General features: G+C 36.5%; 1 protein-coding gene across 2 annotated transcripts in view; it reads left to right on the top strand.

The window, feature by feature from the left end:
• The window catches only part of ANKRD28 (ankyrin repeat domain 28), a 106,753-nt gene that overhangs the window by 82,361 nt on the left and 4,379 nt on the right, over nt 1-20,013 (top strand). For both annotated transcript variants that reach the window (XM_048952203.1, XM_048952202.1), the window contains exons 10-27: nt 285-399; nt 814-896; nt 2,535-2,598; nt 3,904-3,972; nt 5,490-5,630; nt 9,077-9,188; nt 9,832-9,858; nt 10,594-10,668; nt 11,890-12,091; nt 13,206-13,293; nt 13,951-14,068; nt 14,677-14,896; nt 16,022-16,109; nt 16,206-16,289; nt 16,777-16,922; nt 17,099-17,181; nt 17,976-18,058; nt 19,911-20,002. In XM_048952203.1, coding sequence (XP_048808160.1) covers nt 285-399; nt 814-896; nt 2,535-2,598; nt 3,904-3,972; nt 5,490-5,630; nt 9,077-9,188; nt 9,832-9,858; nt 10,594-10,668; nt 11,890-12,091; nt 13,206-13,293; nt 13,951-14,068; nt 14,677-14,896; nt 16,022-16,109; nt 16,206-16,289; nt 16,777-16,922; nt 17,099-17,181; nt 17,976-18,058; nt 19,911-20,002 — 1,890 coding nt within the window. The remainder of the gene's footprint in view (nt 1-284; nt 400-813; nt 897-2,534; nt 2,599-3,903; nt 3,973-5,489; nt 5,631-9,076; nt 9,189-9,831; nt 9,859-10,593; nt 10,669-11,889; nt 12,092-13,205; nt 13,294-13,950; nt 14,069-14,676; nt 14,897-16,021; nt 16,110-16,205; nt 16,290-16,776; nt 16,923-17,098; nt 17,182-17,975; nt 18,059-19,910; nt 20,003-20,013) is intronic.

The following is a 20,013-nucleotide window of genomic DNA, read 5'->3' as shown; positions in this document are numbered from 1 at the left end:
TGGTATGTCTGCCTATAAAGTTTGAAAAGTTGTATTGAAGAGCTTTTTATTTTTCAGAATATGGAAAGAGCTGATTTGTTTTTTATGACCAAAGTTGCAGAACACTTGTTCCATATTAGCAGACACGCTTCTCTCCTTTTTGCTCATCGTTAATACTAAATTCAAAACAGTTATTACTGAACAACTATTAATATTGCTGAAATTACTGTCGGTGCTGTTTTTCTAACAGAAGCATCTGTATGCCAATATGTATTCTTAGTTAATTATTACTTTTTGTGTTATAGGAGCTGAAATAGACTGTGAAGATAAGAATGGAAATACTCCTTTGCACATAGCAGCTAGATATGGCCATGAGCTATTAATCAACACTCTGATTACGAGTGGTGCTGACACTGCAAAGTAGGTAACATTTGCTGACGTGAGTGCAAGCTGAGAGAATTTAGAATTGTGTTTATTAGATTAACAAGTCTAGTAGGATCTTTTCATATTGTCTAAAATTTGAAATAGGAAATATTTTCTGTATTATCCTGTACTGTGCTTTTACGTATCTGCACAAAACAATCTGTACAAAAAGGAATTTTCTCCTCTGTAAAGCAATATATTTGAAATAAAATCTCTGTTTTAATTGACTGTTGCACCGAATTAGTACACCCTGCCTAATAAGAAAGCACTTAGTATGTGAGATTTTCCTATGGCTCAGTATTTTAATTTGGTAGTTTGGTAAGCAAGCCATGCACATTGACCTTGGCATAGTCATGTTTGTCTTATTTCAATTGTAATGAAACTGTGATACCTGATTATGGTGTATCTTAGGCGGGGTATACATGGGATGTTTCCTCTCCATTTGGCAGCATTAAGTGGATTTTCAGACTGCTGCAGAAAGCTCCTTTCATCAGGTAGGATACTCTTTAAAGTCTTATAATGGCTTTATAATTAATTTTTATTCTATAGGCTAACTTTCAAGTCTTAATTTAGTAATACACAGGAATCTTTAGAGTTTATTAGTAGCCTGGGAACAATGTGTATTTTGTTTGTTTTAATGGGCAGTCTGTAGAAAAAGAGAAAGTAAACTTATACAGAAGTTATTTCTTTCCACCAAAAAAAAAAATCCATATTGAAATAGTGTCTCTATAACTTACAAAATATTGTTTTAAGTTGGCCAAAGTGATAGAGTAACTGGTCCAGGCTATAATATGACTTCAAAAAGAAAGGCTAACGTTCTAATTATTCTATCCAGCATCTTTCATGTCCCTGCCGTTATGTCTTTAGTTTTGTACAAGTTGATTTATTCCTGTCTATTCCGATAGCAGACAGCCTGATAGCTCTGAAGACTTTGTGACTGCTCATTTAAAAACTTGCATTGATGTTTTACTGTTAATGCAACTTCTTGCTTTAAAATAAGTTGAAGGTGAGCGTGTGGAATGGAGTCAGGGAAGTTTTATTTGCATGAAACAATTCTGAGGTCCAAGTTATAGCTAAGATGGAAAGTAGTTTCAATTGCTCTACTTCATTACTGCTTCTGTCTGGGTGGATCTCATGCTGATTTTTGTGGGGTCATTTGAAACAGGAGTCAGTTGTGAGGGTTGTTTTCTGTAGGTAATACTGCCCAGAGGGGTGAGTTTGTGCCCTTGCTTATTCTTTCCAATGCAACGTTTGTGTTACTCTGTGATGTATAATTCAGGTGCTGCCATATTCGCAGCACAACAGGATAAGAATCAATTAGGGAGCATGAAGTTTATGAGTAGAAGTGTATGTGTGTGCTGATTGGTGTCAAATTCTAAGAAAAATCCCTTCATTTGGAAGAGGGAAAGAAGGGTTGTCCTGGACGTACAATTGGGCTGAGACGTTCGAGGTGTCCCATTTGTTTTATTTGACTGTATAGACTTTACGTCTCGTGCTACAGCTTTTTCTTCAGATACCCATCTTAACAACAAAGATAAGTTTGACCAATCAGTTTTTAGTTACTTAATTAATAATGCATGCAGGACAATCTTTCTCATAGAAATGCCAGGACAAAGTTAAGGCTTAAATGGCAACTTTAATATGGATCCCCAGCTTAGTGAAGATCTTTGCCTGACACTAGAGAACTAAAATGAAAGATTAAATGTAAATTGATTCTGGATTTGGCAGTGTTGATATCTCCCTCTTTGTTAAAAATTAAAAAAATTTTAAAATTATCTGCAGAACATGTAGAAATTCTAGCTTATTCTTAAGTTTTCCCATTATCTTCATGGATATTATGTCCAGTACGAAATGATACAGAAATACTAGCAGTTAGATCAGATAAGGAACAACATAACTTCTTACCTCAACACTGCAAATTTTGTTTTACTTTTTCCTTTTTCAGTTTTATTTGAATGTGCTTTTCAAAACACTGCAAGTAACAACATTTAGTTTCAAAGGAATCTTGTTTTTGGTGTTTTTTCTCGAGTAGCTGCTAAGCTTGCTTTGCAAGCATTTCTCTTAAGGGTAGATGAGAACAGTTTTGTGAAAGCCTGCATTGCATAACTGCTTTACAAATACTTGATTTATAGGTTTTGACATAGACACACCAGATGACTTTGGCAGAACTTGTCTTCATGCAGCTGCAGCTGGAGGGTATGTAAAAAGCATTCATCCTTTTATTTTTAGTGTTCATTTCTTAATTGCTGATCATTCCTTTTTTTTATTATTCTTTCTTCTTTGCATCTCTCCTATGCTCTCCCCTTGGAATTATGTAAATGCGAAAATAATTTCAAGATGGATTCTATCTGCAAGCAATAAAAATTAATTAAATATTCAGCTGTATAAGTAATTACTGGAGTACAGTGTCCAGGTATCATCAGCTTTATCTTAGGTTTATGCTTGGGGATGAACTGGATTTTGTTTTAATTTCCCGTGGGTGATGATACAATTGCAAAGATGTTGTGCCCTTCCAGGTGACCGTAGGGCGTGAGGTGAAGAACAGCAACTTTGGGCAATACGTTTTTACCTTATCCACAAACAAAAGATCAATCAAGCAAAATTGTAAACCGTAATTAAATTCCAGAGTTTAGATGGATGAAGTGGTCAGAACTACTTGTTCATCACTTGAGATGTGATCTATATTGATTATTGTTATTGCATTGTAGGTTATCTATAGCAGCTACTCAAAATTGCCTGGAAGAATTGGGTAATAAATCTCATGATACACTTTGTGGGACACAAAAACTCCATTATAATGATATTTTCATTTTCTGTTGCAATGTTACTTAAGTAATACTGCTAAATAATCATTCTCAGTGAAAAGTTACTTGAGAGGTACATTCTTGTTACAAATAATTAAGGTTAAAATGCTGTCTTTCTGTATAAAAACACATTATTTGTGACTCATTCCCTCATTCATCTACAATTTAGAAAAGTTATTAAGATTTTGTTTAAAGTAGCAGTGTTATACATCTGTTAGTGTGGTCATATTGTATTGAAAATGAATTGCTTAAGTAAAATACTTGCATTGCATTATAACTTACATTTGAACTTCAAATATATACCTTAAAAACTTGTTTCTGTGTTGGAACCCTGGTAGCAAAAATCATGTGCTGTTCAGGTATAATTTTTATTTTATTTTTTTTTAAGAATTGAGTGTCCTATTAGAAGAGTTAACATCCGTGCCCTTTATGCATGCCATTTGATATCAGTACAGTTTTTGTATGTGCTTATGAAGTAATTTGGGTCCTTTTCTGGTTTGGTTCTGGAACTGTGAAATGTGTATTACATGTACAAGTTCACAGAAAATATACTGTTCAGAAGTTTTCATGTAGTTTAGTTGTAAAAAAAAAAAAAAACAAAAAAACAAACATCTAAGATGCAGCTCTGGCAGTTAAAAAGGCCAATATTAAGAAACTGTAATCTGCAATCACAAGCAATATTGCATTAATTTAATAGGAATTTGGAGTGCCTAAATCTTCTGCTGAATACTGGTGCAGACTTCAACAAAAAGGACAGATTTGGGAGGTAAGAGATTTTAGAGCTGTATATTTTGAAGGGTTTCTGAAGTGTTATAAAATGCATATTGCTGCGTGGTCAAACCCGTTCATTTCAATTTATGTGTTTATAACCAATTATGTCCCTTATCAAGTTTTCTTCAGCATGTATTATAGAAAGCTACAGATATATATAGATACATATTTTTTTTTAGGTAGGTGCTCAGTCTTGTTTTTAAAGAGTGCAATGCTACAAGCCTTCACTGCTCAGAACATGGATGTAATGAGTTTCTATTTCACTCATTCAAGGACATTAGCAATGTTTTCCAAATAGCACGGCAGTCTGTATGTTTGTTACTATTTCTGAAGGCTTTTTCTTCAGTTAAAAGTCCAAGGCTTTATTATAACTTCCTCATATACCTCTCAGTATATCCATCTGTTACTGTTGCTTTCCTCATTTGTCATTCCAAACAAGTTCTGACCACATGAATTTCTATTTTTGGTGTAGAATTATTTAAGTTCACATTGCACGATCGCTACTTGTGCGAAATCTGACGTCCCATCCTGAAATCATTGCATTACTCATGCACTACTCCTGCCATCCACCTCCTGGAAAATCAGATTTCCTGAGATGTGAGTGGCAGTAGTGCATGAGGGAAATGTTAAGGATACGGAGTTGTGTTTCGCTTTGACTTCTTCTGTTCTTTTCTGAGAAAGCAACAATTGTTTGTCACAACTTTTCTCATTGACAGCTTTGTTTTAACTTGGATGTTACACAAAACAGTTATTTTCAAGGATGAAAACTATTAAAGCAGTTAAAAATTAAGAAAATTGGAAAAAATAATTTTGGAGGAGGAAAGTAGAACATTTTGAAGTGCCTCCTACCCTCAAAATGCAGAAATTGGTAGAAGCAATCAGTTTTTATAAATAGAAACTGACATTCTTTATCATTGTGGTGCTAAACTGCTATTTTGAGAATTGAAGGTAGAATAAGTTTCCCTTGACATGATTCATCAATACCAGTATTTCAGTATGTCATGATTTTGTTACCAGGAAACGATGTATGTTTTCAAGATTTTTCTTTAACAATACCTCTGATACGTCATCACAGTTAAAAATACTGCATGCCTCTATTAGCTAAAAATATGATCTTTTTGAGGAAAATGTTGACAACTAACTGTTGTATTTTGACCTTGTTTAGTTGCTGGGCAATTCTTGAATTTGTCCATATTTTTCACGTAACTTGAAATTACCTATTTAACTAAATTAACTAAGATATCTAATGTAAACTATTTTCCTCTGTATGTTTAAACAAGAAAATTCATATAGAACTTCATGCCACAGTATGTGTATGTGCTGGCTGTCCCCTAGATAGCCTGTGTTATTAAATGGCCCCTCAAAGATAATTCTTAACATTGTATTCACCACAAATATTTGCTAAAAAGGGAAAGGAGGATTTAAGTTTCATTTTCGTTTGCATTTTCTGTCTCTCTAGTATTATTTTGCTGTTATTTACCTTTGTACTTTTTATTCAAATGTGTACTAAAGAACTCCACTCCATTATGCTGCTGCCAATTGTAATTATCAGTGCCTGTTTGCCCTTGTGGGATCTGGAGCTAGTGTGAACGACCTTGATGAGAGGGGTTGTACACCTCTGCACTATGCAGCCGCATCAGACACAGATGGAAAGTAAGTGTGGCACGCTTTGTCCTGCAGAAATTATCTTTAGAAACATCTGAGCTGGGACTTTTGGGTGCATCCTCCCTTTGCTGAACGCATCTTTTACATTTTTTTAAAGGTTAAAACTGGCAGCGACTTGTTCATTGTATGGAAAATATTTCTGAGATAAATGAATGTGTTGTAATTTTTTATTACATGCTGTAGAGTGGGTGTCCTGATGGCGAGCAGAGGTTTTGATCCCAGCTGCTGTGTAGTAATGATTGAGTAAATGTTGTCTGGGGCGGGGGGTGCTATGTAACTTTCTGATGGCTGTAACCAGTGGGGTCGTTTTACTTCCAAGATCAAACTTTGATGAATGGTGATGGGGTGTTTTGTGGAGGGTTCTTCACTTTGCCCCCAAATCTGCGTAGTTAGTCAGAAATACTTTGTCAAATTAATCTGTGAATAACAGTAGGCCTATACCAGGATAAAGATGATCTAGACATTTAACTATGAGACCACTTTATCCATTTGGGATTCGATTAAGCTATTCATGTTCAGCATTAGAACTGTCTTGGTATAACTTTTTGTGAAGTAGTTAAACTTGTGTTAACAAAGTGCATCCAAAGGCCTTTATAAATCCATAAGTGCCTTTTGTGTGTGTTAGTTTTGTAACTAATGATGGTACGTATGTAAATTGGAATAATGTTAGTGCATACACGTGAAGCTTATGCAGATAGCACAAAATTAATAAGGTTCATTGAGTGTCAGTTGTAGTGTATGTAACAGGCTTAAGAGGAGAGTCTCTTCTGTGTGTGCACATTCAGACGGAGATCAAAACAGACTGGTGTGCAGCATCCCATTTCAAAGGCATATAGAGGCACCTTCCTGGAAAGTGATGCTTTTTGATGCTGTATCATCTTGTTTGAGTACAACAGTTTTTAAAAGATGGAGTAGCCTTTGGAGTGAGGCTTGTAATTTGATGGGACACTGAAGGATAAATAAGGAATATTTTCATGGCCGTGTAACTCATGTTTTTCAAGTAAATGCCTCTTCTACATAAAGACAAATTTCAAAAGAAAATTGTCTGACAGTTTATACAAATGCATTCAAATGCAAATGGGATTTGTTGAGATAGTACTTCTTTAACTGCACTCTTACATGTGTCATCTGAAATCTGGGAAGAAAACTTTCTGACTCCAGAGTCATATGAGAAAACAGCATTCCTTTACTCCTCAAGTCACATACCAGGTGACTTGACAAATCAAACCTGCTTTCTCAGAGTTCAGGTTCTACATTTAAATAGTTAATACACTGGCATACATATTCATTCTTTCTCAAAAATTCATTAATATATGTTAATATCCCTCTGGACACACGTGATAGCGGCCTCTGGTGGCTTTAGAGCACTTCCTTTCTCCTCATTTTTCCACCATCAGCTTCATCACAGTGACTTTTGGCTGTCCTTTGACTGTTCTTCCCCAGCTGGGCAAACTTCCATTGCATGTTACACCATAATGAGCAACTTTTGCTATCTTAGTGCACTGAATCCCAAAGCAATATATGTGAAATGTGGGGAAGAAGTCCTTGCACCTGGTACATGCAAAGATAAAAGTAGTCTGTCATGACTCCAGTGCTCCTGTGTAGCAGGATAGTTAAGAATAGCAAGGTTGTTCACACACCAAGCACAGCTAAGCTGTAGAGTATTAGAACTTGAACTCATTGATTCCTTTTCCTAAACTATATATTGGTCTTTAAACTAATACACTGATACCTATTACTAAACCGGCCTCTTCCACATGTTGAGCTAAGGTTAATTTCAGCTTCACAGTTGCTGAGAAAACTTCCAAACTGCAGTAGTTCTTCAAATAGCAGCATTTTTTCCTTCTAGAAGGAAACCCTTATAGAAGGGACAGTTGCAAATTATGATGGCAATATTGCAGAGCTTTAGGAGATATCTGAAAAGCTTTATTGTTCTGATTAATAGTTGGCTCTCTGCAAGTCGGACTACAGAGCAGGACAGCCCAAGGGAGCAGCTTTTAATGCTGATGCAGCAAGATGATTAGGAACAGCTGGGAAGCCAGTGCTGCTCAGCTCATATTCAAAATAGAAATTAAGCTAAAAGCAATTGCTGATTTGGAATACAAAGCCTGGGAAAAATGTCAGGAAGCGATCTACAAGTATATGGAAATTCCAGTGTGTTTTTATGGTTTTTGTTCAGATTCTTTCAAGACCAAATTTTGAGACAAGGATGTTTTTGTTGAAAATTATTTTCCTGTTTGTTTCTGTCTGCAAATGCTTCGGATCTGGAATGTACACCCAGTAAGCTGTACTTTGGCAATATTGGAGAAAGATGCTCACAGATTAAAGCCAGCTAAGCAGAATGTTAGGGGAAAAAAACATGATCTTGCTACATATATTAGAATTATTTAATAGTGCACCACTAAATGAATGGGAAATAAGCTACATTTATTTGTGCATTCAGAAATTTTGATTTATCTCCTTTTTGAGAGGCCTATTGAAGACACTCAAGTATTCAAAAGATGCAAAGTTAATCTTTCTGAGTGAAAAAGAAACAGTAAAGCAATTGATTTGATTTTTTTATTTGTTAGAATGCTACTTGACAACTTTAAAGGACTTCTTGCAGAGCACGTTGAGTTTTCTGCAAAATGTCAAATTCACAAAGTACAGAAGTAAAGAAATTTAGATAGATAAGGCCATGGATGTTCCTTGTTGCTTGCAAAACTTTGGTTAAGTGGTGAGCAGTATGAAATTACAAACGCATGGGAATGGTGTAGTGTTTGTGTATGAAGTCTTTCTTAACAAAAACTAGTACTAGTTCTTTAAGACAGAGAGAGCTGACATCATTATCCCATTTCTCATCCTCCTGGCTTGAGTGTCAGTGCTTGAAACTGCTGATTGCATTCTGCCTTACAACCTCAGGTTACAAGAGGAATGATTGGTAGGATATGAGTATGTCATCAACTGTGTTTAGAGTGTGTATATATATAAATCAATAATTAGTGTCTGGAAGTGGAATAGAGTCAGTGTGACAACTACTGAACACGATTCTGAAGAACTCAGCTGTTTGTTCTTTTCCTTCCATATTAGGTGCAGAAAAACATACTGATATATTGTATAAAATACAAAAATAGTAATCATTTATATTAATGAAAGTATCAGCAGCTGTGTTATCTAAGAGAAAAATAGCCATGGGATATTAGTTGTAGCCAAGTCGTGGTTCAGAAGGTTCTGGATGTACGCAGAGGATTCTTTCAGATTCTGGGAACTTTGTGATTGGCCTTAGCACTCAGTGCACTCGGTGAGGTGTTTTTAGTCCCAGCCAAAATGGTGTGCTAAATTGCTAGTCTTCTTTGTTACGTTCTATTTTCCAGTTGGATTGGAATGATTTATCACTTACTATAAACTTGAAATTCAACGTTTAGAGATATGGTTCCATATTTCAATTTAAACAGGTGCCTGGAATACTTGCTAAGAAATGATGCCAATCCAGGGATCCGAGACAAGCAAGGATACAATGCAGTTCATTATTCTGCTGCTTACGGCCATCGCTTATGTCTTGAATTGGTAAGAAAACTTTATTACAGGTGAAGGATGTAACACTGTCCTCACAGAGCAAAGGCAGGGCATTCCTCCATCTTCATTCTTCACATCAGCTTAGGTTGTTAGTGGTTTTCAGCTCCTGTGAGAATAAATCTTTAAACACTTGCAACTCTTAAAATAGAGGCAAGATGGAAAGCTAAGGTGGTAGAAACTGGTGTAAAAAGATTGCATATTTGGAGATAAGGTAAGACTGGTTGAGGATATGTGATATTGGTTTTCCTTTTTTTTTTTTTTTTTAATTTAGAATATACTGTTAAATTTTTTTCCTTATGGCTGAAGTAAAATACCCACACATATCCTCCTGAGGAGTGTTAAGAAATTTTGGGGATTTCATCTGAACAAGTAAATTTAAATATAGGGAAAACCTGTCCAGTAAGGGTGCCTTAAATTAGTTTCCACAGTAAGAGTGAATTAACAGCCTTACAATTGAATTGTAGATAGTAGGGCCTCCAGTTCATTTTTAATGTATCCTTTGGCAAAACATGCATCTTAGTTGATATGAGAGAATTTTGTCTGCTCTGTGTTGTGCAGTGTAATATTTTTATGCAGATTGTACTTTTATATTCAAGTGTATTAAAATAAAAATTCTGAATGTTTTTAATTGCAGATTGCAAGTGAAACGCCTCTAGATGTTGTAAGTGTGTGTGATTTCTCACTTTTAAAGTACTAGGCAGCAAAAGGGAACACATCATTTTAAAAATACTGCAGTTAAACATTTCTGCAGTGCCTGGATGTATTGTGTTTAATTTCAGTTGCAATGAAGACTTAATTGCAGTTCAGCATTGTAAAATATAAAAGTATTTTTAAGCCATGAACTGATTTAAACTTATGTATGACTGCTGTAACATTGTGATCGCGAAAATGTAGCGATCTGAATATATTGGGTGTTCACACTGTGTTTGAATCTTCTACCATAAAAAGCTAAACACAGTCATGAAAAAGACCCAGGAGTAAAACTTGAAAGACACTTGAAAGTGTCAAATAGAAATATATATGCGTTTTTTTCCCTGCAATTGTTCTTCTCACCAATCCTGAAATTCCTTTTCATGTGAATGTCATCTATGTATTTCATACGATTGCTTTGGGAAGTCTTAATTTTACACTAATTTCTGATTTGATTATTGCATTATTGGGCAAAATTAAGCAACTTTAGGAGATGAGTATGGGGGAGGGGTTGCAGTAATTGCAGTTCAAAGCCATTAGAAAATTGGAACGAATCTGGAATTGTTAAGGAAATGGTAGTCTTTTATTTTTTTTTCCTAATATTGTGTCTTATTTTTTAATCTGTGTGTACTGGAAGCTAGCAGTTACTGCTGAATGTTTTTAAAGGTGATGAGTTCTGTACTCACTCAGACTTTTCTCTGTTAAGCTAATGGAAACATCAGGTACTGACATGCTGAACGATTCAGACAACAGAGCACCTATAAGTCCACTGCATTTAGCTGTAAGTATTTCAGTAGTCTGTCATGGGTCCTCCTCTAATTGCAAGAGTTGTTGGCATAGTCTTGATTCATTCCGGTTTTGGGTTTGGTGTTGTTTGGTTTGGTTTGAATTATGCCAATAAAATAAATTAAACCTGAAAACACAATGCATAATCACCCTGAATATAGGATGATTTTTGCTTTTCACTTGAAATTTGCTTTGTGGAACTGCCTTCGCTTTGATTCATATGATTAAGTTTTATTTTATGAATTATATTAATTAAACTTTTGTGAAAACTTATTCCACAAATAATGGATTTTTTTTTTTACCATCATCATTTATTATGAGAAATGTTTATCTTCCATACCTGTGCAAAACTGCAAAAACAGTAGGAGAAGAGCGAACCTGTTGAAACTGTCAAGAAGTTGGGAACTGAAAAACAGCTCAGTGTGTAACTTTATTCTTTTCACTGGACTTCCAGCAGTGGAAAAACCTCAATGTACTTTCTGAAAATAGCCTGGGTCTCACGTAGTACGTATATTGCTATATATATGGCTAAGGGAAAAGTAATCTCATACTGGTAAAAGAAAGCTGCTAAAGAGACTGTTCCTGGAAATTTCTTCTTCTGGAAATAGAGCTCCTATGTCTACGAGAAGAAATTCAGAGTTGACTATGGAAGCTATAAAGCCATAGTTGAAGTTGTTTATTTTCATTACTTATTTGATGCTTTGTCTTGATGCTTAACTACATTTTCTGTTTTGTTTTATCCTTGTATATCTATTCTTACCTTTTTCTGTTTCATTTTCTAAGGCCCTTCTCTTTTTACCAATTATGGTAGCTAATTGTACTGTATTTTTTACCTACAGAACTTTACACCTTTTTTTCTGTTTTATTTAAAACCTCATAGGAGTTAAATGTGCTTGCGTATGTTCTTCACTTGAAATAGTCTGAGGATTATGTAACTTCAGTATAAGGAATGTAACATGCAGCATTCAGAACACTGATGGTTTTACAGATTGGAGGCAGGGAAGATTTTATGAAAATGCTTTGTTGCTTATTTGAAGAACAAAATGAAGAAGCACCAACCTTCCTGCTGAGAGAGTTTTCAGAATTAATTGTAAATACTTTGTGATGATCTGTATGCTGTGTCAGGAGCTCTTCCAAATGTAAAAATAAAAATAATGTCTTCACTGTTTTGTTTATGTAGTCGTGGGAAAACTGATGAATTTTCTCATTCTCTTAGGCCTACCACGGCCACCATCAAGCTCTGGAAGTGCTGGTGCAGTCGCTGCTAGACCTTGATGTGAGGAATAACAATGGAAGGACGCCACTGGATCTTGCTGCCTTCAAGGGACACGTCGAATGTGTAGATGTGCTCATTAATCAGGGAGCATCAATCTTGGTGAAAGATTATGTTGTAAAGAGAACCCCAATACATGCAGCAGGTTTGTGCTAACTGACACACTCTAACATTTTGGCTTTTGAAGTGGATCTTCCTTCATCTTTGGAGGTCTCTTTGCGTTCTAAGAGATGGCGTTAAGGAACGAGTGATCGCTTTTGGGTTACTGTTAAGACTTCTAGATTTTTGTATACTTGTAGGTATAGATTATATAAATAAAGGTAACAAAGCATTTACAGTGGAAACCTGTATTAAGCCCATAAATCATTTTAGCTTGTGAATTACCATTCCATGCTACTCTCTAAAAGGGTGCATGCAATGTTTTGGGTTGAAAAGGGCGTGAGACCATTCAGTTCCAACCGTGTCCATTCAGCTAACAAGACTGATTGCACTGAGAGGTGTCAGCAGTATGTTCTTGTTTCTCTCCTCATCTTTCACACAGCCCAAATTTAGATGCGTGATTTGTGTTGCCTGTCCTGGCTGTAAAATACTGCTATCAGTTTGAGAAGAGACTAGAAAACTGTGTTCTGTTTCTTCCATGTTTTTAAATCACTCCTTACTGCGTATTTTCAAATAATAGCAAACCTTCACGATGTTTTCTTACTGACTTCCAGGAAAACATCTATAAACTCAAAATATGGCAGTCATCCTTATTCTCTTTTTTTTTTCCTGTCTTTGAAAATAGGCTTATTTGAATTGGCATTACTGTTATAAGCTACATGGCTACACTTGCTAACAAATTCTGTGTATGACTGTGTATATGTTTGCTTGTTTTAAGGCACAGGTATAACATTTGATATTATATTTAGTTATTCCTTCTTGTGGACAGTGTGTAAGCATATACTCCTACAGCTGATGTGTGCAACCCAATTTGCATGTCAAAAATAAATTCCTGTTGGGAATTGACGGTTGCAGTTGATTCTGTGCAATACAATATAATTGAGAATACCTCATATCTGAAATCATTGAGTGCTCATATTTTTTATTCCTATCTATTAATATATACTACATGTTTTATATATGAAAATCAATTATATCAGTGATAAAGCTGTACACTGGCTTCTCAAGCTGTGGGGTGTTAGCATGGGCAAGTTACTGTTGTCTTTCTGCTGCATACTTGAAGACAATTCTTGTAAAACTGGTATTTTGATGTTTTACAGCTACAAATGGTCACTCTGAATGTTTGCGACTGTTGATAGGAAATGCAGAACCACAGAATGCAGTGGACATTCAAGATGGAAATGGACAGTAAGTTTTAAAAATACACAATCTAGTATTCACAAATTACATCATTTTATAGAAGGGCAAAAATAAATATGATTTTATATCAGTGATTTTTAGTTTGTTGCTTTCAAATGAGGTGCTATTTGAACAAAGACAAAGGAGTGCATATTTTACAATAAACAGCTTTGGCAGTGAAAAATGTCTTGTTCAATTGTGAATACTTTAATCATGAATTCTGAATCAGTGGAAATTAATTGATTTTCTTGAATCTCCTGGCATTCTTGGAATAAAGGTAGTGCTAGAGAAGCTTATGGAAAATCTAGATTTCCAGTGTTCTTTGATGGTGCCCAGTGCCAGGATGAGGCACAAACTGAAACATGGGAAGTTCCATCTGAACATCAGAATGCTTTTCTTTGCTGTGAGGGTGGCAGAACACAGTCTGCCCAGAAAGGTTCTGTAGCCTCTTTGGTGAGCATCTTCAAAAACCACCTGGACATGAGGTTGGGTAGCCTGATCTGGGTGTTCCTGCTGGAGGAGGAGCTGGACCAGGTGGACCCAGAGATCTCTGCCAACCTCAGCCATTGTGTGTGTGTGTGTGTGTACAGGTTTTTCATATTTCAGCTGAGCAGTGGTCTGTTACATTTCCGTGTAAATTATGCTTTAATTTCTCTCTCTGTGTAGGACTCCTTTGATGTTGTCTGTTCTCAATGGGCACACAGACTGTGTTTATTCACTTCTCAACAAGGGAGCAAACGTAGATGCCAAAGATAAGTGGGGAAGGACAGCGTTACACAGAGGGGTAAGAGAATATTGCCTTTCTGTCTTTTCCAGTATTGTACACACTGAGTTAAAATACAGGCTTAGTTTGTAGCACTAATTCATTTCTTATTATTTTGATAATGCCATTCTTAGCTTTAAATTGTCTTTTTAGTTGTTTTCAAGGCTACCTTTTGCTTGTTTGCTACATAACCTCAGAATTCTGTTGGATTTCCTGAGGCTCATAATGTTGCTATAAGCTGTTGGCTGCAGAAGACCTGAACTATGACTTTTTATCATGGGGTGGGGGACGTGTTAATGGATGGAAGAAAATTGTTATATGTGCCAAATAGGTTTGGGTTTTCTGTTTTGTTGTTGTTGTTTTTAAATCTTTGAAAGATAACTGACCTAGCCCTAGGGATGAGTAGTTCATTCAGTATAACTCCAATAAATTATCCTCTCGTGAATATAAAAGTACATTGCTGCTTTTCCAACAGAGTGGCTGTTTCCAAATGTTAAAAACAGTAACTATGTTTATTTTATTATTACTGAAAAATTTAAGACATTCCCTGCAGTTTGCTTAGTTCAGTTATACAGCTTGACACTCCACATGAATATTTGCGAACTTGTTCTTTCGTTTCTTTCTCTCAGGCAGTTACTGGGCATGAGGAATGTGTGGAAGCACTACTTCAACATGGTGCTAAGTCCTTATTAAGAGACTGTAGGGGGCGAACCCCTATACACTTGTCAGCTGCATGTGGACATATAGGTGTTCTAGGAGCTCTCTTGCAGTCAGCTACATCTGTGGATGCAATACCTGCGATAGCAGACAATCATGGCTATACATCGCTGCACTGGGCCTGTTATAATGGTAAACATGAAAGCATGCTGGGGGGGAATGTATCTCTCTGTAGGCATAGTGTCTCACAAAGGATTTCCTATACAATCAAAGCATTCTGAATCTCAATTAAGTATTCGACAATGAAATAAAAATTGAGAATCAAATGAGCCAAAAAGAAAAGATTTTTTTCTATAATGTTGGGCATTTTCTGGGTGAAAATGTACAGGGCTGTTATGTCATGTTTATTTTTATTACTTCCAGGACAGTAATCTTCACATACTTGTAAATCTCCCTTTTCAATGAATTGAGGGCCAATACTGTATTGCTTAAAATCATGTATCTCATATCTGAAATCTTAAGTTAAATGTCAGAATGTAGATGTAACTGCAGAGGGAGTCAACAGTTAGAGGGAAAAGCTGAGGAACAAAACAGTGCATTAGTGTTGCTGGATGCAGTGTTATGTTTGTGTTATGTTTGTGTCAGGACCTGGAAATCATTTAATTAAGAACAGTTTAATTAAGAACAGACACTTCTGGTAACGTATCTGGGGAGGTGCTAGCCATTTCTGGACAGCTTTCATTTTGACTAATACAAATTGTTTACGTTTTATTTTATTCTGCAGTCAGTCATGTACATCCAAACTTGATTTCGTATTAACTGTAATTAGCAAAGACAAGTGACAAAATGAAGTTTATGTATAAATAGCTTTGGATGCCTTAAATAGGAAGCATCTTCATAACTTAACAAAGCAAACTACTGAATTGTAGTTGAAATGGTTTCCAGGTGTGAAGAAGTACCCAGATGCTTCTGTTGGATTGTTACAGATAAAATGTCCCATTGTTCATTTTATTGTCTTAGTCTTGGAAAAAGTGGGGTTCATCAGTTACAGAAATACAAATGTTTTCACACTCTTGTATACTTGGTTTCTCCTAGCAAGCACATATTCTTTTTAATGCAGAGCTTCTCCTCCATCAAATGGGTTGACAGTTAAATGCGTGTAATTGTTAACACTGAGATAGATATTACTAATACTTTACAACTACTTTAAAACTTAAAATATTGCTCAATCTAATTTAGATAAATATTTCTTCTAAATCATAAGTAGTTCTTTTCCTTTTTTTATTTCTTTTTAAACTATCTCTGCGTTTACTTCAGGTCACGACAGTTGTGTAGAACTTCTCCTGGAACAAGAAGTTTTCCAAAAAATGGAAGGAAATTCTTTCAGTCCATTGCATTGTGCTGTGTAAGGAAAAGCAAAATTATTCTTCGTAGACTTAATCATGGTATTTAACAAAAGATTTATCATTCTGTAAATAACAGCTTGTTTAATTCTTTATAGGATAAATGACAATGAAGGTGCTGCAGAAATGTTAATTGATACATTAGGTGCTGGTATTGTAAATTCAACAGATTCAAAGGGAAGGTAAGAGTGCATCTGCATGGTGGAAGAATGTATGTAGTGGTTGCATTCACTCTGCTAAATTCTGTTGTTTGTGTTTTTTAATGGCTACTCAGATTATTTCCTACTTCCCCCTTATTTATTCTTTAAAGATTGTTTTAAATTCTGAGTTAAAAAAAATTTTTTTTAATCTAGTTCTGATTCAGTAAACCTGAATGGGCTTTTTGTTGTGTAGGCAGGGTTAAAATTGCATCACTTCATGAGTATTATTTTATGTGTACTTTTCCTTTGTGAATCAAGTTCTATCTGTACTGTGCACTACACAGATAAGAGTTATGTATTTGAAACTTGAAGGTGATCTCTTGAAGGCACCAGTCACAGCTCTTAATGTTCCTGATCCCATCTGATCAGTGGGAGTGACTGCCCAGTCTCTGCACCTACAGTCAGGTCTGATGACAGTCCGTGTGTCTGTAGAAAGCACAGCTGAGCGTCACTGTGTGATCTGTTTCAGGACCCCTCTTCATGCAGCAGCTTTTACAGATCATGTTGAGTGTCTGCAGCTTCTACTCAGTCACAATGCTCAAGTAAATGCTGTAGATGCTTCTGGGAAAACACCTTTAATGATGGCTGCAGAAAATGGACAGACCAATACTGTTGGTAAAGTATCTATTTCTCCTGTTCAGTGTGTTGATCTTACCACAGATGAAGTTGCCTTATCAGTTGATTATTGTGGATATATTTTGTTAAAATATGATATTCATTTTGCACAAATGTAAACTATTAGAACTTTACAGACTGTGCTTTTACTTAATACAAACCTTTATTTCTTGCAGAGGTGCTGGTTAGCAGTGCTAAGGCTGATCTGACTTTGCAAGATAGTTGTAAGAACACAGCGCTCCATTTGGCTTGCAGCAAGGTGCGTGCATAGTCTGACCTCACTGGTACTCGTTGGTACTTTGTGTTACCAAACATTGTTTACAAATAAGTGTTTGCTTGCAGCCCAGCAGTGCCCTTGCAGCACAGAAGGCCAACCTGCATTCAAAAAGGGGTGGCCAGCAGGGAGAGGGAGGTGATCGTCCCCCTCTACTTGGCTCTTGTGAGGCCCCATCTGCAGTACTGTGCCCAGGCCTGGGGCCCTCAGTGCAAGAAAGACGCAGAGCTCTTGGAGCGGGTCCAGAGGAGGGCCACTAAGATGATCAGAGGGCTGGAGCACCTCTCCTTTGAGGAAAGGTTGAGGGAACTGGGCTTGTTTAGCTTGGAGAAGAGAAGGCTTTGGGGAGACCTCATTGAGGCCTTCCAGTACTTGAAAGAAGCATAAAAACAGGAGGGGGAATGGCTGTTTATGAGGGTAGATAGTGATAGGACAAGGGGGAATGGTTTTAAACTGAGAAAGGGGAGATTTAGGTTAGATACTGGGAGGAAGTTCATCACACAGAGGGTGGTGACACACTGGAACAGGTTGCCCAAGGAGGCTGTGGATGCCGCATCCCCAGAGGCATTCAAGGCCAGGCTGGATGTGGCTCTGGGCAGCCTGGTCTGGTGGTTGGTGACCCTGCACGTAGCAGGGGGTTGAAACTAGATGATCTTTGAGGTCCTTTTCAACCCAGGCCATTCTATGTTTCTGTGATAAGAACTTATTACTTTGGAAAGGCATTCAAAGCTTTTTTTGAAGGTTATTTGCTATGTGACAAATGTTTATTCTGTATTAAGGGTCATGAAACTAGTGCCTTGTTAATACTGGAGAAGATTACGGACAGAAACCTCATCAATGCCACCAACGCAGCCTTGCAAACGTATGTATCCAGGGAGTGGATTTTTTTCAGATTACTTTTTGGGGTGTTTTGCTAAGACTTTCTTATAAAGAGAAATATTTTTGCAGATTTTTTTTTCTAAATTGGTTGAATTCTGTTTGAATTGCTGAATACCAGGAGTTGGACCAACCTGAAGTGAGTAGGTATATTGTCCAGACCTGGACTTCTAGTTTTAGCTGAGTGAAAAGGATAAGAAATAAATCTTAATGTGTTGTGATTCAGGGAATCCTGTGTGAGATTACTGCAATCCGTTGAGATTATCTGCACACCAGTGTATTTGTTTTACAAACTGAATAATTTTTCACTTAAAATTCAGGTTTTTTAAAATTCATTGGAGGCAAATTATGTTTTTTTTTCCATAGCTAACCATCAAAACCTAGCTAAGTGTGCTTGTATTATTCAGCATGCTTTCTGTTGGTAAATTTATCTATTACTGAGATGGCAGACTTTGTTTTCCATTCAATATTGTTTTATCATTCTACATTATATTCTCAATATAATTGAGACCTAATTTTGAGACCTTCCAAGTTGGAAGGGACCCACAAGGATGGATCATGAAGTCCAACTCTGGGCTCCACAAAGAACCGCCCAAAACTCAAGTTGTATGTTGGAGAGCATGGTCCAAATGCTCCTTGAACTCCAGCATGCTGGGGCCATGAGCACTGCCCTCAGAAGGCTGTTCCATGCCTGACCACCCTCAGGATTCTCAGTGCTTCCTGAAGATCTACCTTCAAATAGAATTCAGCCTATTTTGTTAGCACAGTTATAGGGAAAGCTTAGAATGCCTAAGTTGTACTGTGAAATGTATTTCAGAATGAGCTACTAAAATAACTTTTCTGCATTTTTATTTTTTTTTCCTTTTGAAGAAAGTATTTGTGTTGTAGGCAATACTTGACACCTGAGAAGTAGCTAAGTTACGCCACATGAATTCTTGGATTCCTTTAGAATGTTATCACACAGAGCATTTAGAATAAACACCAAAACTTCCAAGTAACTCGTACATTTCTCTGGCCTTGCATCCCTTCCGGAATCTGCCATGTTCAAACCCCTACAGTCTTACCAACTATTCTGAGAGATAGGCAAGAGAAAGCAGAGTGGAAGGAAGCTGATTACTCTGTTTCCTGCAGAGTGGTGGTAGGATTCTTTAAACCAGTGGGAATCGATTCTGGAAAACTGTTTCATTTTAAAAAGATGTAATCAGAGTAGGTGTGGTAAAGTTGCACTTTCCTTGATACATCCAGACACCACACAAGACATGGTTAATAGATTGAGGTTTTCAAAAGTAATTTGTTTTTCTCCTTGCTTTATGCAGTCTGAATTTTTTATCTCTGGTCACGAAGGAATGTGGTGGTTTCTGGAAGGGAGATTGATGAAATGCTTCTGCGTGTCTTGGAGCATTAATATGCAATAAATAATGTACCAATATTTGTATTCTGATGATTATTGCTGGTGACACAGAGATCTCAGATGTGACACGATCTATTAAAACCATTCAATGAAGGGTTTATTAACAGGATGGTATAGGTGACTAATTTTTTATTGTGATGAAACTCATAAGCAGGTGGATCATTTCCAGCAGCTACTTCTTCACATGTGGTTCCACTAATAAAAAATAATAATGAAAATACAGAACTATTTCTGTCTTAATTGTCTGCAGCAAGAAACTGGCTTTGTTAGTTTTTCCCATCTCCGCTTTGTATCTCCTATATTTGGTAATGTATAAATAACATACAAGTAAAAATACGTCAGTAATCATTCAACGCAATGCATTTTATCTGCCTTGTGTATTACGTTTTGTTCTAAGGTTTATCTACCAGTTTGTTTGTCTTCACAGACCTCTGCATGTTGCTGCTCGAAATGGACTAACAGTTGTAGTTCAAGAACTCTTAGGAAAGGGAGCAAGTGTACTTGCTGTGGATGAAAACGGTAAGCATGAA

This window comes from Lagopus muta, chromosome 7, assembly GCF_023343835.1.
Source record: "Lagopus muta isolate bLagMut1 chromosome 7, bLagMut1 primary, whole genome shotgun sequence".
NCBI lineage: Eukaryota > Metazoa > Chordata > Aves > Galliformes > Phasianidae > Lagopus > Lagopus muta.
Note: the sequence above shows the minus strand (reverse complement) of the source record. Positions and strands in the feature narration are given on the sequence as shown.